This window comes from Berghia stephanieae, chromosome 2, assembly GCF_034508935.2.
Source record: "Berghia stephanieae isolate SIO BIC M18660-M18661 chromosome 2, UCSD_Bste_1.3, whole genome shotgun sequence".
In the NCBI taxonomy this organism is placed as follows: domain Eukaryota; kingdom Metazoa; phylum Mollusca; class Gastropoda; order Nudibranchia; family Aeolidiidae; genus Berghia; species Berghia stephanieae.
In genome coordinates this window covers 7,402,141-7,423,101 of record NC_088361.1, presented here as the reverse complement: position 1 = coordinate 7,423,101, position 20,961 = coordinate 7,402,141, and the positions used below count along the sequence as shown (strand labels likewise).

Here is a 20,961-nt window from a genome sequence, read left to right as displayed (position 1 = left end):
TTTCTTATGCCTTGTGATCAGAATGTGTAAAAGTCAAAACATGATCAAATTTATGTTTTTTCCCCTCTGGATATGCTTTTATGCTCGCCGGAGAAATATTTCATACGGGCGTCCATTGTTCCGATAGTTTAGAGCCAGTGTTATTACGTTACCATGCGTCATTAGGAAGCAAGTGACGTTACGACTGTTGAAGAGTATTAATCGTCTTTGTGAATAATTTATGAATAGAACGAAGTTGAAATCACTCAGGTCTTTGTTATTGTTTTTAGTTATCCATTTTTATGAGTAGTTCTCACTAAACTGTAGTAATCAGACTATAAATGTTCAAAATTACACATAGTTTTGTGTGTTGGTACGTTATTTCCGGGATGACGAATGTTGTGAGCTTTCGGCTAAGCGCAAAGCATCATTACTTCCATGGTAGACAAGAAACGCTCTTTAGCCGCAAATGTTGCATGTTTTTCTACTTGTATCGAAAAAAAGATATAATCATCTGACTGTCTACTTGAACAATTTAGTAAGATGAAAGCCTACCCTAAAATACCACTCCAAAAACACACCAAATCTAAAACTAGATAAAGACAGAAAAGAATGGGCCTCATAGAAACAGCAAGGAAACTTGTTAAGGAAAACGACATGAATGACATACAAATTGAAGAAATTGAGCTATCATTTTGCCCACCCTGGGACAGACATAAAATGCCAGATATCAGAAATATTCAAGGTTTGAAAAGCAAGGAACCAAACAATAAACCATACTTGGAAACTGTAATACGACATATTGAGGACAATTACCAGAAAGAACACTAGATTCGACTATACACGGACGGATCAGCAACAGCAGACACCAAAAATAATGGCGCTGGGATATTAATTGAATGGCCAGATGGTAAAACAAAAGAACTTTCCAAAGCAACTGGCACACGTTGTACAAGCTATAAATCAAAGACAATTGCAAAGTAAAGGTGCAGAATTCAACAGCGCATTCAATGCTAATGTGGTCTTCCTGACTGATGCCAAGCATGTCCTAGAAACACTGGATAATCCCAAATAACACATAGTTGAGTCATATTGAAGTTGAGCTGGTCCAACTGACCCAAAGAGCAAAGAAAGTAACGCTTCAGTTGGTCCCTCTCGTTTTGGCATCGTAGAAAATGAAATCTATATCACACCCTGTCTAAATCTTTGGAGCAAACCAGCCCAAATAAGAAAACAAGTATGAAATTTGTGAGATCAAATCCCTTATCCAGACCAAGGCCTAAGACTCTTGGAACCAGAATATACGAAAAGTGACCACATAAAGACTCTCAAAAGACAAGATCAAGTTGCCATTTTCAGACTTCGCTGCGGACATAATCGTCTCCGACAACGCATGTTCAGATCAGCTAAGATTGGAGACAGACATTTGTGAGTGTGCAGAAGGAAAGCATTATGCCACACATGTTTTGCAGAAAACTGTACTAAGTACAATGAGCAAAGGACGGCCATTTGGCCCGAGAGGACAACACGAAAGTCGAAGCTCTATGGGTCTCAGCACGAGCTAGATAAGACCACAGCGTTCCTGCATCGTGTTGACCATAAAGACATCATGAGGAGAAAGAAGAAGAAGAATCTGACTGCCTGTCTCTTAGCAAAAGACTCCAAAGTCTAGATGGAACAAAATGGTCTCGTTCTAGAACCAGTACAAAAACACTTGAATGCAACAACAAGGAAAGAAGAGAAGCAAAAGAGTGGATAGCATAACATTACATTCGGCCCAGATGCCTACCCCCCCCCCCCTTTCTCTCTCTCCCCCCCCCCCTCTCTCTCTCTCTCTCACTTTGGGCGGAGATCCTGACCTCCCATAGTGGGCAGGTACTTACTGTGTCTTATTTCCCCTTATGTCTGTTTTCCAATTTGGGGGTGGGGGGGGGGGGGCGAAGTGACCGAATGGTTAAGGCAGTGCACTGTGACCCGGAAGGTCCCGGGTTCGAGCCCCGCTTCAGACACTTTCGACTTTTTCCTTGAGCAAGAATATTAACCCCCAATTTGCTCACTTGGACAACATGGGTGATTCCTGTTGACATCAGACATCTTGTTTGATGAATTATCTATATTCGTTCGTGGAATGCCTAGGCGACGATATCTTATGATGTCGTGGGGCATATATGTTTTTTACTGATTATAATCAGTAACCACCCCCTCTTCAAAATCAAAGTTGTGAAGAGGTGTCATTGTAAAATAAGATGAACAGATAATGGCAAGATAAAACAAACTCACTGTCAATAATACTAGCCTCTTATCTATACAAACTTGTTTTTATATAAATGATAAGCGTTATATTGACCCAAAAAATAGATAGTTGAATATCTCTCTATCGCCCGCCCCTTGATTCCCCCTTTTAGTAATACGGCCAATTTCTCATAGGAAAGATTATGTTAAATTAATTATATCAAACTATTCCTTATATGTGGTCCACCCTTTCAAAATGATAATATGTCGGATGAAACGGACCTCATGAAATGAACCTAAAGATTATATTATAAAAAATAGGACCAGAGAATATTTTGCAATGCAAAATATACTCTATTGACACCCCGCCAGAACAAATGGAAAGAAACTTCTTGTCACATATTTGAGAATATAAATTCAATTCCCCTTGCATACCTTGTTCATCCCGCCAAAACACCGCTTTTTGCGATGGATCACATATTATCAATTCGATTTACCTCAAAACGCCTTTAAATTTTCGCATTACAGACTTTTTGACAGGGTGGGGTGTTTGTGTGTGTGTGTATGTGTGTGTGTGTGTGTGTGTATTGTGGATAAACGGATAATCATCGAGTAATTTAGTAATTGCAATAACAAAAAGATTGTTGGTACTGATCGGTAACTAGTACATTAACCATTGACAAAAAGATTGTTGGTACTGATCGGTAACTAGTACATTAACCATTGACAAAAAGATTATTGGTACTGATCGATAATTTGTACATTGACAATTGGCAAAAATATTGTTGGTACTGATCGATAATTTGTACATTGACAATTGACAAAAAGATTGTTGGTACTGATAGATAATTTGTACATTGACCATTGACAAAAAGACTGTTGGTACTGATCGATTATTTGTACATTGACCATTGACAAAAAGATTGTGGGTACTCTTCGATAATTTGTACATTAAACATTGACATAAAGATTCTTAGTACTTATTGATAACTAGTACATTAACCATTGACAATAATGGATAATCGTTAGAGCTCTAGTTTCTAGTCATTTAATAGCTCTTTGTCATCTATTAAATGACTATGAACTAGAGCTGGTATATTTTAATTTTTCTGAGTATATGCCCCAAAAGCCGCTATCTTGCACCCAGGATTTGAATGGATAAGGGTCTTTCATTGCATTTTTCATACAGGGTTTATTGCTTATTTTTGTGGGATATCGTATATACAGGACTCTTTTAATTTATGTTATATGGAACCTGTCTAATCTTTGGTCTTCGGTTCCAGTCAGTGCCCATCTTCCGCAGTTATATATAAGCATGGATTTACAAGGGTTGGGTATAATTTGGTTTTAGTGTTGATTATTATTTTATATTTTCTAATCCATATAGACGTCTATGTAATAATTTATTTAGTGCAACCATCGATAAACTTTTTCTTCTTTCTACGTCATTCTTGTCTCCTATTAATGATCCTACTTTTTTCGTGGCTCTCCATCTACTAGTGCCGCGCTGAGCACGGTCCTTTAGCTGAGAATCGGGGACCGGTCTCAAGGTGGAGAACCTTTGGCGGTCCTTACTTCTTACAACCTTTCAACGGTTCCAGCGATTCTCGCGCCATACTACTGCCCCAGCGATTCTTTGCCTCGGTTCTTTCCGCTATCTTCCACCAATCACCACCCATCCCACTTAATTAATCGCACCCACTCCTCTTTACTATACACTAAACGACACAGACGACCATCTACCTCCACTCCGCAAACCGCCTTCTCGTGACAATGATCTATGATGAAGGCAGCACCCCTCTTCTCTAATGGGTTATTGTTTGAAATGAATGTGACTACTTAAGATGTGTGTGTGTGTGTGTGTTTCGAACCTAGCAAGTCCGATTTTTTGTTTTCTTTTGTCAACACTCCCTTCTACCGCATTGTTGTAATTTAAAATAATACAATAATATTAAAATTTTGATTGGTGTTTTAACTAATCAAATAATATGAGTTTCACATATTATATCTTCCTTCCAAAATAACAGTTATAACGTCTGTATTTTTAAAAAGCCCAATAGAATATTTGGGGACCCCGATAGCTCAATCGATAGAGCATTCTCTTTATACGCAAAGGCCAGAGATCGATCCCAGGTGCAGTCGAGCTTTTTTTCTGAACTCCCTGTCTACTCAGCAGTGAATGGGTAGCTGGGTTTGTTAGATCTGGCGAAAAGTACTTTGGGATAGACTACCGTCCTATCCAAAGGTAGAAAGATTTTTAAAAATAAAAAAAATATTGAGCTTTTATATAGAGCAATATCCACTAAATGTATTCAAAGCGCTTTACAATGGGTTCCTGACTAATAGCAACACGTAACACGCAGAACAAGACATGACGCCTGTTAGGCGATGTTACAATTTTTTCCGACAGAGACAACACTGTTGAAGACCAGGTACTCATTTTACACATGAGTACGGTGATAGGATGTGAGAAAAGAGTCTTTCAAGGACTCAACTAGGCGCCGAGCAAGGCTCGAACCCAGGACCTTCCGATCCGAAAGCGAGTGTCATACCACAAGACCAGATAGCCGCACAAAAAGAGAAAAAAAGGAACGGAGACAAAAAAATAACCCCCCCCCCCCCAAAAAAAAAAAACAAAAAAAAAAAAAACAAAAAACAAAAAAAAACAAAAAACAAATCAAAACAAACACTTCCCATACGTTTGGTCCACCATGCCACATACACAAAATATTAACAATCCCTTTTCCTTTCAACTCCCTACCCCATCAATCTTCGCACACACACACACACACACACACACACGTACACACACACATACTCACACACAATTATTGTCACTCCTATGTAATAGCGCTATCTGCTGCACAGCACACGTCACTCTCCCTCTCAACGAAACTGTCTCCGCTTTCACTTTCACTGAGAACCTACTGTAGACCACTGTTTTCATCGTGTAACGGTCCCAACTGTCCGTCAAGAATGGACGGTACCATTGGTCCCTCAAGAATGTTCAATGTCGAAAAGGACCGGTTCTAGGAACCGGAACCGGTCCTTGCGGTTCTCATTTCCCAGGAACCGTAGGACTGTGGTCCTTAAGCTTACCTAGGACCGCCCCGCACTACCATCCACCTTTCTTCCTTGACAGTAATATTACATCTGTTTTGTCAGTATTAACGTACAGTTGGTGTTTTTGTAAAACTTTTTGGATACTTATTTGAGGCCAATAAAGTCAATGTCGTCTGCATAAGCAATTTCCATGGGGAGATCGTTTTCAAAACGTAATTGGGCCGAAGGTACAGATTTACGCACATCTTGAAAGCATTTTAAAGGTAAATGAAAAATAAAAGAGGGCTCAAACTGTCTCCTTGTGGTGTACCAATGTTGCCAAGGAATGAGGTATCCTCTGAGGCATCGATTATTTTGGTCGTTATCCAGGTTTCACTTATAAGGAATCGGATTAATCTAACTCCATCTTCCATATCTATTCAGTTCATAATCTTTAACAAGCTTTGACGATTGATGGTATCGAAGGCGGCAGACATGTCTATTCCAGTTATAACTATTTCTATTTTTATCTGACAGGGTTTCGGCAGCAAGCCATTTGTGGGCCCAAACTACACTTGCAGTACTTCTCTCCGTCCTGAATCCGCTTTGAAAATGTGATAAATATTTTTCAACAATCGGTCTAATTCTATTCAGTGTGATCAGGGAGAGCAATGTTCTGCAGCGTAATTGGTCTCAAATTCTTTGGAGGTCCTTTTGGTTTTCCTGGCATTTGTATTGATATCAGCCCCCCTTTATTCATATCCAGGTTCTGGTGATATTCGAACGTCTGATTGAAAATGTCCGCTTTGTGTTAATCTAATAAGGGTGATCCATATTTAGTAGCTCAATCCTCTCCCGGTGCTCAGTTGTTATTTAGACTTTTAAAAGCATTTCTCACTTCTCTTGATGTAATAGGTTTAATTAGTGGTTGGAGATCCCCCTCAAATGAGATGACGTGTGCTGGCGTTTTGTTGTAATGAAATTGTGTTCTATAAAATTCAAAAAGAACATTCGAAGTGTAATTGAGGTTAATAATTATTTGCCCGACTCGTCCTCTATCTTTGGGTGGTCTTTGATTTATTAGTCTTACAGCTTTGAACATTGCTTGATCGTTGTTGCATTTACTAATATTATCAAATTTTTGTCCAACTCTTCATTTCTAATTTCGAATATCCCATGTCTTATGCGGTGTGATATTTTGTTTCGTTCATATTTTGGTTTCTGTCTTTCTGCTTCCTTGCTTGAGTTTTGTATTCTTATTGTTTTGTATTCTTATTATATATATATATATATATATATATATATATATATATATATATATATATATATATATATATATATATATATATATATATGTCACAGTAAAGGTTGTTCACAATTATCTTATTAAATTTTATTTTATTAAGAACTGAATTCATCTCACTCCAGTTATATTTCGGTAGGCTTAGATAAACTTTACCTTCTAATATTAGATCGTCTTTCCTTTTATAGCCTTCCCTCGAATTAATTTCTAATTAGTGAATACTTTTCGTTCTACATTCTGTCACGTAGCCACTTATTATAAAAGCTGATAGGTCTAACATTTGACACTCACTTTCTCTCCACAATCTATGCCGGACGGCCAGTCGCTCTATTCCTATATATATATACTGGAAGATTTTTATCTTTTGGGACTTTGTAGATATTATATCTACACCATTAAGACGCCGGAGCTTTTAACTTTGATTGTATAATCTTCAAGGATCAAACCCAAGCCCGCTGTCAAAGGACTACACAATAACTTCTTACCAATTGCCTGGAAGTGGAATTTTACGAGTCCGATCCTGTTATCAGAGGAATAGATCATCCAAGCCCATCAACTGCCTGGAAACGTAAACTTATGAACCTGACATATTATCATAAGTTACGTAAAATATTCATATCTCTATTTGTAACTGCCACGATCACTGTTTATCTCTTTTAATTAAATTTCATCATTATTTTTATTTCATTGTAAACAAATCGTTAATTGTTTTTCATTTATAGTAACTAGTAAATTCTGGGGCCTCATTCTACATATATCTTTATGCATAGTCGAGTAGCTCTTTACTCACTTGAGACCATGACATTTTGGAGGGGACACATATAAAGAATTGAATTTATTTAGTTACTTATATCTATTTCATCTAACTTTAAGTTTAAATTGTAAAACTCTTAGTTGCCCCACTTGATCATATTTTAATTGAACTCCCTATTTACAGGATTATTTTTTTTTTCTTTTTCATTTCTTCATTTAAATGGAATAGCAATTTATCCATTCATTCTTTCATTCAAATTGAATAGCATTTTATTGATTCATTCCTTCATCCATTTATTCATTTATAAATCATTCATTCATTGTTCATTCATTTATTTATTCATTCATTCATTCATTCGTTTATTCACTCATTTATCCAATCATTCATACATTTATTCCTCCTTCATTCTTTCATTCATACATTATCCATTCATTCATTCATTTATTCACTCAGTTTTTCATTCATTCATTCATTCCTTGTCCACTTTGTAATTATATCACTCATTTCATTTTGTTGTTTGCCTCATTCATGAATTGTTTTCAATATGTTTACATTCCATAACGATCATTCACCTATCATCCAATCACTCAGTGTTGTGAACACATTTTGTAACTATTGTAAATCTTACGATATTTTATTGTTTTGTATTTCAGACATCACTGTTAAACACTCTTCAATGCCTAATTACAATTGTTGAACAACCATTGAACAAGAGAGAGGTCCCAGCCACGAACTGAGTTGGTAAATATATCCTTCATTATTCTCTTTTACATGAGTTGGGCATCACATAGTAACTATAGACATCGTGATTTGTTTTGCATAGTGATTTGTTTTAAATACATTTTTGGCATACTACTGTTACCGAAAACCACTTATATATTATGTTCTGAAAAGTGAGTCTTTAAAAAACTAAATAATAATAAAAGGAGTCTACTAGCCGTCGTGTTATATTTAGTAATAGATAACTTGGGATTATTTTGGCATCCTATTATTGTTATCACACTCTAGTATATTAGCGTCATTGCGAATAATTGTACACAAACTAACGACGAGTCACACACATTGGTGATACATTTTTCGTAGTAACATAGTTTAGAGTACACGCGATTGACACATTGTTATTGACACAAGTCATAATAACTCCGCATTGTATTGACACATTGCTTTATAAGATATAACGATAAAAGGCATCAAATTCAACATACATAATAAGTTGAAATAAGAGAGAGAGATTTCTAAAAATAGAACAGTTCATTCCAGTAAGTGTAAATAAATAAAACAGTCAGTAACAGTATCCTGTCAATATATATATATAAAACATCGTAACTAATTTATTGCAAAAATGGAAGCATTATAAAGATACTTAAGTCTCGCAAAGGACTTAGAAATACCCCAGGAAAGAATATTTTCATGGTGCGAAGAGAAAATAAAAGAAGAAAAAGAAGAAAGAATTCGTAGAGAAGAAAATGAAGAAAGAATTCGTAGAGAAGAAAATGAAGAAAGAATTCGTAGAGAAGAAAAAGAACACGAAGAAAGAATTCGTAGAGAAGAAAATGAAGAAAGAATTCGTAAGAGAGAAAAAGAACACGAAGAAAGAATACGTAGAGAAGAACGAGAAGAAAGAGTCCAAGAAAGGGAACTAAAAAGACAAATAGCTTTAGCAGAAGAAGAAACCAAAAGGACCCAAATGATGCTGGAAATTGAAAAAACAAAAACCGGTCATGAAAGAAAACATAATAATAGTGATGAATTTTTCGTGAAACTTCCACGCATGCCAACATACGATGAACGCTCAGACTGTCTAGAATCCTTCTTACACCGATTCGAAGTTCAGGCTAAAGGTTATCGTTGGCCAGAAAGCAAATGGCCACAGCCTTGATTAACTGCTTATCTGGAGAACCGCTAAAAGTTTTCTATACCTTAACAACTGAAGATGCAGATGACTATGGAAAAATTAAAGACGCTCTACTAAAAAGATTTAGATTAACGGAAGATGGTTACCAGGAAAGGTTTCACACTGCAAAACCGGAAAGTGGAGAAGACTTTAATACATTCGTGAACCGAATTACTCAATTTCTAAATCGGTGGCTTGAGTTGGCAAACGTAAAACAAGACGACTTTGCAGGCCTTTACTATCTCACGCTGAAGAATCGAATCTATCAAGCTTGCAACCCAGATTTAGTCGCATTCTTTAAAGAGAGAAAGCCAGAAAACTTGGACAAATTAAAAATCTACGCAGAAAATTTTAACAGCGCACATCCATTGACACCCCTTAGCAGAACATTGAAGGAACCATACTACGCTGCCGCTGCTCAGAGTCCATGTACACCTAAAGTTCAGTACTCAAATAGAACGAGCCGATCAATCACTCGGAACACGCACGTGAAACAAGATGATCATAGTAACAAACAATGGAACAAACAGTTCAATAGAGACCATAGCCGACCCTATCAAAACAAAACAAGAAATAGCACTGACAATAATACTGAGTATAAGAAAACCAACAAACCTATAATTAAATGTCAATATTGTGGAATGAAAGGCCACACAGCAGACAAATGTTACAAAATCGTGGGATATCCAAAAGAAACTGCAAATGCATCACTCCAAACAAGTGTAAACAATCAGACACGAGTAATGTCAGGAGAAAATATAAATGTGTATTGCGTGAAAGGTATGTCACTTTTAACACAAACTCACAAGTCAGGATCGCTATTTTTTTGTGAAGGCAAAGCTAATGGAACTGATTGCAAAATATTGAGAGACACAGGATGCAGTACAGTAGGAATAAAAGCATCTTTGATCAATGACGAAGACAAAACTGGAAAAACGGTACAATGCATCACATTCAGTGGCACAGTCGAAACCTTTGAAACAGCTAATGTGTACATAGAAACCCCATACTATACAGGAATAGTGGAATGCTGTATACTTCCCAACCCCGTCGCTGATGTTATTGTTGGCAATATAAAAGGTCTTAAAGACAACCCAACAGATGTAAAAGAATGGTCATTAACCCAAGAAACAGCTTGTCTAGCAGAAACAAGAAAGATGACCAAGACAACAGAGAAGCCAATGACTATTTCTCTAGAACCACAACAATTTGACAGGAACAGGTTCATTGAAGAACAGAAAAAGGACCCGACTTTAACATCATATTTCAATACCGCAAACAAAGGGACGAAATCAAAAGTTGAATACATCATTGAAAAAGATATTCTGTTCAGGTTACATAGGAAAAGAAACAAAATAGCTAAACAACTGGTCACGCCGAGTATTTACAGAAACAAAATCCTTGGAATAGCGCACGATTCAATAACTTCTGGACATCTTGGGAGCTCTTCCACATTGAAGAGAATATCCGAGAATTTCACATGGCCTGGAATTACTAAAGACGTCCGAGAATATGTGAAATCGTGTGACACATGCCAAAGAAGAGTCGCAAAAGGCAGAATACCGAGATTGCCATTAGAGACAACCCAGTTATTGAAAAAGTTTTTCAAAAAGTTGCAATTGACATTATAGGCCCTTTAACAAAATCAGATAGAAACCATACACACATACTAACACTAGTCGATTACGCAACCAGGTGGCCAGAAGCGATAGCATTGAAATCAACTACATCGGATCACATAGCTGAAGCATTGATGACAATTTTTACTAGAATAGGCATACCAAATGAGATACTGTCGGACAATGGACCCCAATTTACATCACATATGATGCATGAAACCATGAAACTCATGGGAATCCAACACTCATTCACAACTCCCTACCACCCCCAAGCAAATGGTCTTTGTGAAAGATTTAATGGCACTCTAAAGAATATGTTAAGAAAAGTGTCAGCAGAAAAACCAGATGATTGGGACAGATACTTACCAGCAATCCTATTTGCATATAGAGAATTACCCCAAGAATCTACAGGCTACTCCCCATTTGAGTTGATGTATGGACGATCACCTCGCGGCCCGATCAATATAGTAGCGACATTTGTAAAGGGAATGAGGAGGACAATAACGAAATTATGTTTGCTTACGAATATGTAAGAAACCTGAAAGACAGAATAGAGGATACATGTAAGCTAGCACAGGAATCCGTCACTAAAAAAGCAGAGAAATACAAGGAATACTCCGATCGAAAAAGCAAGTCAAGAAAATTTGAGATTGGTGACAAAGTACTAATACTCTTACCCGATGACTCGAGTAAACTTTTAGCTACATGGAAAGGACCATTCAAAATAACAGCAGTAAAATCTAATGTTAATTACGAGATTAAAATTAACAACACAACAAAGACATTCCATGCAAACATGCTAAAAAAATACTTTGATAGAGACACAGTGTCGCAACCTATGTTTACTAATATCGAAGCTTCAAATGCAGGATCAATCATACCGTTGGTCATGGGACACAGACACCCGAGACAGAAAAACAAACAAAAATCGCACAATTGCAACCACCTAAGACAAAAAAAGAAGTACGCAAAGTACTTGGGCTCCTAAATTTTTACAGGAAATACATTTACAACTTCGCGCACATCGCGACACCGCTAACAAATCTGACAAAGAATGGGTCACCGAACAAAATTGTTTGGACAGAAGTGTGTCAGAATAGCTTTAACCAATTAAAGGCATTACTCTGTTCAGAACCAATTCTTAAATTACCCGACATATCAAAAGAATTTGTTGTAAGAACTGACGCGTCTGATAAGGGCATCGCAGGTGTACTATTACAGGAACATGAGGGAACTCTAAAGCCTTGCTTATATGCAAGCAGAAAATTATTGGACAGAGAATCACGATACTCTGTAATAGAGCGTGAAGGACGGGCCATCGTCTTTGCTTTAAAGACATTCAGCAGATATCTACTGCTAAAAGAGTTTGTGGTCGAAACGGACCATAAACCACTCACGTACATAAGAAATAACAAAATGAATAATAGTAGAGTACTAAGGTGGAGTCTATTTTTGCAAAATTACACTTTCAGTATCTCTCACATACCAGGCTGTGAAAATATTCACGCCGACCTACTTTCTCGATTAGTATAAACACGTGAGAAGGGTATAACTTAACCTCCCATGCATACCGTTGGTTACCTCGCAAACTATGCCAAATCAGAACGCACAATTTCGATAATTTTATTTGTAAACATGATGACCCAACTTAATGTAACATTGAGTATTGTTTGGATATATATACCATACCCATTCATGATTTGGGAAATCTTCTCTTTATCTATTATTGTTATGAATTTTCACTCATTTATGATTAATAATTGAAATGTCAATATTCCATTTACATTTTCATTCATTTCATTCAGTAAATTACCTTCATATCATCGACTTAAATCATGCTTCATTGCCATCACTATTGTTTATCACAATGATTTGTAATCACATTGCCATCATGTTGTTCATCACAATGATTTGTAATCACAATCTTTCATTGTTATTGTCACCCATTCATATACCTACGTTAATATAAACATTTCCATGTCTAGTTAATAAATAATTTAATTGTAGCACAAATCATAACAATGGATTAATGCTAGAGTATCATGATAGTAAATTTACTTCCGTTTGTAAAATCTATCTTTCCCATAATGGTTAAAGAGTATATTTTAAACGTGGTGGGGGGTGTCACAGTAAAGGTTGTTCACAATTATCTTATTAAATTTTATTTTATTAAGAACTGAATTCATCTCACTCCAGTTATATTTCGGTAGGCTTAGATAAACTTTACCTTCTAATATTAGATCGTCTTTCCTTTTATAGCCTTCCCTCGAATTAATTTCTAATTAGTGAATACTTTTCGTTCTACATTCTGTCACGTAGCCACTTATTATAAAAGCTGATAGGTCTAACATTTGACACTCACTTTCTCTCCACAATCTATGCCGGACGGCCAGTCGCTCTATTCCTATATATATATATACTGGAAGATTTTTATCTTTTGGGACTTTGTAGATATTATATCTACACCATTAAGACGCCGGAGCTTTTAACTTTGATTGTATAATCTTCAAGGATCAAACCCAAGCCCGCTGTCAAAGGACTACACAATAACTTCTTACCAATTGCCTGGAAGTGGAATTTTACGAGTCCGATCCTGTTATCAGAGGAATAGATCATCCAAGCCCATCAACTGCCTGGAAACGTAAACTTATGAACCAGACATATTATCATAAGTTACGTAAAATATTCATATCTCTATTTGTAACTGCCACGATCACTGTTTATCTCTTTTAATTAAATTTCATCATTATTTTTATTTCATTGTAAACAAATCGTTAATTGTTTTTCATTTATAGTAACTAGTAAATTCTGGGGCCTCATTCTACATATATCTTTATGCATAGTCGAGTAGCTCTTTACTCACTTGAGACCATGACAATATATATTATATATTCTAAGTAATTCTCATTTTCTTATCGCGTATTATTCTCGATATGTGCGTAGTGACAAAATTCTAATTAAAAAAAAACAATTATGTTTTTTCTTCACTCTGTGACTTTTCAGGGGCAATAACTAATTAAAGGTCGTACTTTATAAAAGCATAACAAGTTTAAGAATTTCCTTTGGTTTGGAGGAATGAAAGGTACGGTTATCCTGAGACATATTTGCTGGAGTCAATGATCAGGAGCAGATCATGTGCATAAATTCTCAAATATAGAAATGGCAGAATACATACTTTGGTAGGTTCTCATCAGTATGGCTCCTGGATCTGAGTTAAAATAAATAAGAGTTGAATCCACAATCGTCAAACAAAATGCTGCACAGTACAGCGATCTCTAAATATCTTTATTTAATTGAAAAATTGTATAAATGGCAAATAACATAATAGTCACACTAATTATGTGCCATCTAGCATCATAGTCTTTCGCGTTCAGCTCATATTTTTTTTGATTAAATGCTACATTATAAATTCATTGTACAAAGGCATGAAAAAGTTTTATTTGTAAATGTACACAATTGAGGAATGACTACAAGAAGCAAAAATAATTTACAATTGAATCTGGTGTTGAATATGAAATAAACCTGCTCAAATATATTCGTTGATACCTGATATAGGTACTGTTATTTTGAATATGAAAAATGTCACGTTTTATCGAACAAACATGTTCAGATACCTTTGTCGGTGCAAAATATAGATAATCCCAGCCCCAAGAACAAGCCCCATTAAAACCATAGCAATAGCAAGCCCTCCAAACGACGCATCCGAGTAAGTAGTAATCTTATTTTCGCCGGTCAATCGACCACTCGCCATGACCTTCTCTGCATCGTTCAGGGTGTAAATGTCGCAGTTTATCCTTGCCATGTAGCCAGTATGCCCTTGTGTTTTGAAGCTTCCTAAGCGACACATTTTCTTATCGGAACAATAATCAAACTGAACACAACCCTTTCCGGCAGTTCCAGATCGGCAGATATAAGCACATTGTTCAGGAGACGAGACGATAACAGTCTCAAGGCTGTGTTTGTCGTCAGTGGATAGAACTGTATGTTCAGATCTCCTGAAGTCTGACAAGTAGTTATTTGAGTAATGCTTGCAAGCTGGAGCAACATTGCTCACGCGGTCTTCGGTCATACTATAAACGTGAGTTTTACTTAGCGAACATTCTTTCGAGTCTTTGCAATAATTAAACGACTCACATTTGTATTCTTTATTCTCAACGCATTTTCTAGCACAGTCTTCAACGTCTTGAATATTTTTGTAGACGTTTTGGCTCTTAGGCAGCATTGTCAGACCAGTCGTGAGTTTGAAATCAGTAACATAAAGACGTTTGTAAATAAAACAAAATCTCTGGGTGGAAGGAGGTCTACCTTTCTGTGGGAAATCCGTACTCAGCACACATAGCTCAGTATCATGACAATGGCCCCAAGCTTTGCAATAAGAACCCCTGTTATAGCACATCCTTCTACATTCGGTGAAATCTGTGTTTTTGATTACCTCCTTCTCTGTCATATAATAATTTTTATTCACAAATGCGAACTTAGAGTCAAGGATTGAATCATGTTCTCCCTGGTGATCAATACTTTCTCCTACTGGAGTAATTGCAATGAACGTTACATTATCCCATTTAGTAGGAATTGAGAACCTGAGAGATCCTGTTTTGATTGCGTCTTTCAATTTTGACTTTGCGGAGTGTAAAGAAGCCAGTGGCTTGCCATTGACACTTCTTGAGAAATGATCACAGGTGGAACTACTTACAGTAGACACATCTGATGGCAATGTAGAGTACATTTTCATCGTAAAGCTATTGTCATCATTCCTACACAGGTCATAATTTCTACACACAAAAGAAGTTTTGGATGTGGTGTTTTCACAGATTTCTGCACTTTTTTTAATTATGACATCGTAGTCATCCTGTTTCATCGTTTTCGACTTTTGCTTCAAATAGTTCGCGGCCACTTGTTTGTGTTTTTTATGCCGATAAAGGTTATGAGGGGATGGTGGACCATCCAATGCAAAACCGAGATATAATGATCTTGAATCCTCATAAAATTCTAAAGCGTCTTCAAATATACTGACTTGATATACACTCACTTCAGAAAAATGTGCGATAGCATTATACATTATTCCTACGCTTCTAACCGAGAGCAATTCTTCTTTACTTATTGTGGAATCAGATTGAAACCACAAATCAATAAAATCCCCTTGAGCGCCATAATCACAATAGTCGTCAACAAATGTCAATATCGGCGCAGTATTCTGAAAGTTAAAAAAATTGTAATGATTATCGCCCCTCTCCATCGAAAGGGGTGGATTATAACCGTCATTCATAAAGTTCCAGTTCTTTGTACCATAGTAAACAATGAGTTTTTTTTTATGTCCGAAATAGTTGTCAAATATGTTGGCCCCAATAGTTCTACTGTGTCCATCCTCTGCATAGTGTGTAGTGTTGAGAAGCCAAAATTCAACCGGGCCTATATCTTTGACGTAATTTCCATCATTTTGACTGTTTGAATCAAGATCCGGGTCAATTGCTCTAACTACGCACGTATCATTTTTCAATTCTAACCTCACACCGGAGTTGAAATCATACAAAACGTTCCTTTCCGGGGCCGCAATTTTCAACAACCCTAATTGTTTATTGTATGTGACATCAGCAATGCTTACATCGCCATGGCTGTCCACAACTTCTCTGCTATAAGTCATTATATGTGTGATAGCTGGTTCTGGATTCCCCGATACGCATACTGCACCCTTAGGCATATCAAATGCGTCAGCCGGTAGACGTTTACTGCCTTCAAAATCGAGATACTCATAGTAGTGATGAATCTTCGTCCCAGTAGGCTTTACCCCTTTGATTTCTATACGTAACGGCAAGATCTTTGAATGCTCATCATCTTCCGCAGGTGCCCATTTTGTTGGAGTAAAATAATACCAAACTTCAAAACTTCCGTGCCCCAATTTCATCGTCGTTTTCCAACAGTCTGCTTCGATGTCCTCATCAATTATTTTCCAACCTTGGTAGGCCATTTCATTATTGTTGTCTAGTCTGAAAAAAAGGAAAGTGTTCCGTTAAAAGATTTTTAAAAATCGTTTTTCTGTGAAACAGCATTACTAACTTCTCTTGATTGATAAACATTGTTAAAAATTATGCAATATAATTTTTAAAAACCTCTCACCCCCTTCTCCCAAAATACTAACAAAACAAATAAACAATTTAAAAATAAAACAAAAACAAAACAAAAATAAAGCAAAGCGAAAATAAAACAAATGCTCACAATACATAAACAAAACAAAAAACAATATTAAAAAAACAAAAAACAAAACAAAAACAAAAACAAACGCCTGCTGTCAAAACAAAAACGAACAACAACAAGCGAACAAACAAGATTTCTGCCCTTGAATAAGTGACTTAAGTATACTAATTTATTATTTCGAATAGGTTATAGTAATATTTAGATCATTTGTAATTCAAGTACAAGGATTGACAGAATTTATTTTCATGCTATAATAACGTGTTTGACTATGTAATGATTATGAGATGAATTGTTTTAGGGAAAGTCATCATTATATATATATATATATATATATATATATATATATATATATATATCTATATATATATATATATATATATATATATTTATATATATATATTTATATATATATATATATTATATATATATATATATATATATATATATATATATTATATATATATATATATATACATATTCCTATATCATTCACAAGGCTACGCGTTTTACGTCTTGAACCCTGGCTTGCATCACACAAGACATATTGAACACAAGAGGACGCGTAGCCCTGTGAAGAATACATAAATTAAAATTGTTCCAACTATCGGGAACCTCTTTGGTGTAGTGGTAGCACGTCTGACCGGTAATCAGGAGGTAAGAGGTTCGATCCCCAGCGAAGCAGACTGATCTTTGGGGATGGTTATTTTCTTGTATTTTTCTTTCTTGCTGTGTCTGTCACCGTTTCATAAACACATGTTCAGATCTTTATCTCATACCGGTACGCGCTACCTAATTTCTCAATTTGATATTTTCAAAAATAAAAATGGAGCTATCAACTCAAATGTCTTCGTCCTTGTCCTCTCGTGTGCAATGTATTTGTTGCGGCTATGTGGTCTAGTGTAGTCTCGCTCGGCGCATAGTTGACTCCTCGGAAAAGACTCTTTACTCACATTATCTCACCGTACTCAGGTGTAAAATGAGTACCTGGCCGTTAACAGCGTTGTCTTTGTAAGAAAAATTGTAATATTGCCTAACAGGCGGCATGTCCCGTCCTACATGTTAAATGTTGCTGTTGACCAAAGACCCCTTGTAAAGCGCTTTGAGCACATTTAGCGGATATTGCGCTATATAAAAGCTCAATTTTTAAATTATTTTGTGTGTGTGTGTGTGTGATATAATCGAGGGTTCCCGGTGTAAAACGCGTGCCCTTGTGAAAAATATGGGAATGAAAATTGTCCTATCAGGAACCTCTGGGTAATGGTAGCCCGTCTGATCGGTAATCAGAAAGTCTGAGGTTCGATCCCCAGTCGAGGCAGACTAATGCTTTGGGATGTATTTTTTCTTGTATTTTTTTTCTTGCTTTGTCTTTCACTGTTTCATACGCACGTGTTCAGATATTTACCTTATATTACATTGCATAGTACAAACCGATCATTAAAAAAATATATCTCTGCTTTACGGGAAATCTCAGGTTTGAAAGTTTTTGCCAAGATGAGGTTATTTTAATCGATCGATATTTGACGAGTATGTTTTTTGTTGTTGTTTTTTTTTGGTTAAATTTTAAATACGAGTTGTTGTTTTTATTTCTCGGACACGGCAGCTAACTGGTTGACACCTCTACCAGATCGTTACTGGATGGATATATTTGGTCAGTCACTGAAAAATAGTTCTCATGACTCTTGGCTTAGACATTGTCAATACGACTCATTATTTTTGCTAATTTGAAAGGGGTATGATATTTGAAGCACTGCTTTGGATAAAAAAAAGCCGCTTTGTGACATTTTGGAGTACTGTTTTTGATCAAAGAAAGCCGCTAGGTGACATTTTGAAGTACTGTTTTTTATCAAAGAAAGCCGCTGGGTGACATTTTGGAGTACTGTTTTTTATCAAAGAAAGCCGCTGGGTGACATTTTGGAGTACTGTTTTTTATCAAAGAAAACCGCTATGTGACATTTTGGAGTACTGTTTTTTATCAAAGAAAACCGCTATGTGACATTTTGGAGTACTGTTTTTTATCAAAGAAAGTCGCTATGTGACATTTTGGAGTACTGATTTTGATCAACGAAAGCCGCCGTGGCATGTACAACACTCTTTTTTCCCCATCCCCGATTATTGATAATCATTTCGATTACTTCACCAGTTAGATGCCGCTGTTAAAACATGACCCAGATTCCTTTCATAATTAGATGCAAATGACCCGAACTATGCCGCAATTGACCCTTGAGCATGACATACGCATCCAATCAATTTATTGTTTACAAATTGCTTAGCAGCAGACTGTCAACTATCAAAGATGCGACAAGGGGTTGAGTGAGACACTTTCCCTTTTTTAAAAATCAACTCAACCCAAAACTCTCATTCTTTCATCTCTTCCTTTCTCTCTGTCACCCCCCCCCCCTTCTTTTAGCAAAAACAAGAAAAAGTCTTATGTGGCAAAAGAGGCTACAACCTTAACTTCCGCGAACGACACACGGTGGCAGGGATCCCTTGCCTTGTTCCTTTTCCAGTCGTCAGCAGGTATCTAGAGACCTAAAGTTTGTTTCAAACTCGGAACATAATTTTATCGGGAAATGGTGAGCGTAAATTATAATATGAAAAGATTAGACTTTTGCAGGTTGAAAGTGGTGGGCGCTACGCACTGCAAAAGATGGGGAGTTTAAAAAAAAAACTTTTGTTGACATTCCAACTACTGGGGGGGGGGGGGTTCTATGTTTGTTTGTTTTTATGATAGACACACGTTCTGGATTGTAACTGAAACCAATAAAAATCCATTATCCATCTATTATCATTAAAATGTGTTCTCTCAAAAAGTATCCGAATCAATCACTGCAAGAGCAATGAGTGAATCGTAAAGATGAAAACACATCTTCAAGGCAATCTAAAATTATGCGAGTAAGACATCCAAAGTTAAAGACCGGAAAGCCATCACAGGTTAACATTGAACTAAATCTTTACAATCGATACAAATTACAAACTCAACACTCAAATTGAAACCGTGCGTTTGTGCACGTCGGTTTGCATTGTTTGGTCTCGCGTTCGAGGCTGGTGGTTAGGAACTTTAGAAGCCGGAAAAAGTTGCGCAAAAAATAGGTAATTTATTGTTGTTTATCGTGTAGATAATGTTAATGAAAACAAATATGCACAATAAAGTTTTGTACTAGTTTATAATGGTTAAATCATTCTGAAAATCAGGGTCCAAGTAGTTCCTTTTTGTTTACCCCACAAGCGCATTAATTTTGAATATTTAACTTTACCGAATTCTAAAAATAGATAGACAGTAACCACAAATTTAAATTTAGGGTTATTTTTTCTCTCAATAATTTTGTATGGGAAGTGAGCGGTAAAGGTAGGAGCATGTGCTTTACCCCGTGCTGCCAGTCTTTTGTTTTGACTGCGTCATCTAAATGGTTAGTTCTATAAATCTGCTGTCAAGATATATATTATGCCAAATAGTTGATGATCTCTGAATATTTTTGAAGAAAAAAACAAAATCATTTTCCCTCTGCGTTTTAACAGGCTTGGAAGTGTCTCATACTGTAAGTCGGCATTAGAAATGTTGAATGTTTTAGACATAAATGCTGATAAAATGTAAAATGGCAGATAAAATCATTGGTCAATTGCAGCATCGGCAATATACAAAGTTGTTGGCAGTGAAAAGTTACAGATGGAATGAATGTATTAAGTCTTGTTATCGATTCAGACTTGCGGGACTCTTGAAGTGATAATATCCATTCTCTTCTTTTTACATCTTTATAGTTTGATTGCGTGTTGGTTATAACTGATTTTACTTTGTCACCTTCATTTTCACAGCAATCATTCAAAAGAATATCTGAATTAATTTTTAAAAATTGTTGATTATGCTCATGCAATTCAAAATAATATGAAGAAAATTTGTTATTATGATTGAGTTTTCAGCTATTGCCTGTATGTTGTAATGATTTGTATT

The 20,961-nt window shown here is 36.2% G+C and overlaps 1 protein-coding gene across 1 annotated transcript in view; it reads right to left on the bottom strand.

Annotated features, from left to right (window-relative positions):
- Window positions 1-14,067: 14,067 nt before the first annotated feature.
- The window catches only part of LOC144964246 (uncharacterized), an 18,219-nt gene continuing 11,325 nt past the window's right edge, over window positions 14,068-20,961 (bottom strand). Inside the window, exon 4 of the mRNA XM_078898300.1 lies at window positions 14,068-16,807. Coding sequence (XP_078754426.1) covers window positions 14,413-16,807 — 2,395 coding nt within the window. The 3' untranslated portion in view covers window positions 14,068-14,412. The remainder of the gene's footprint in view (window positions 16,808-20,961) is intronic.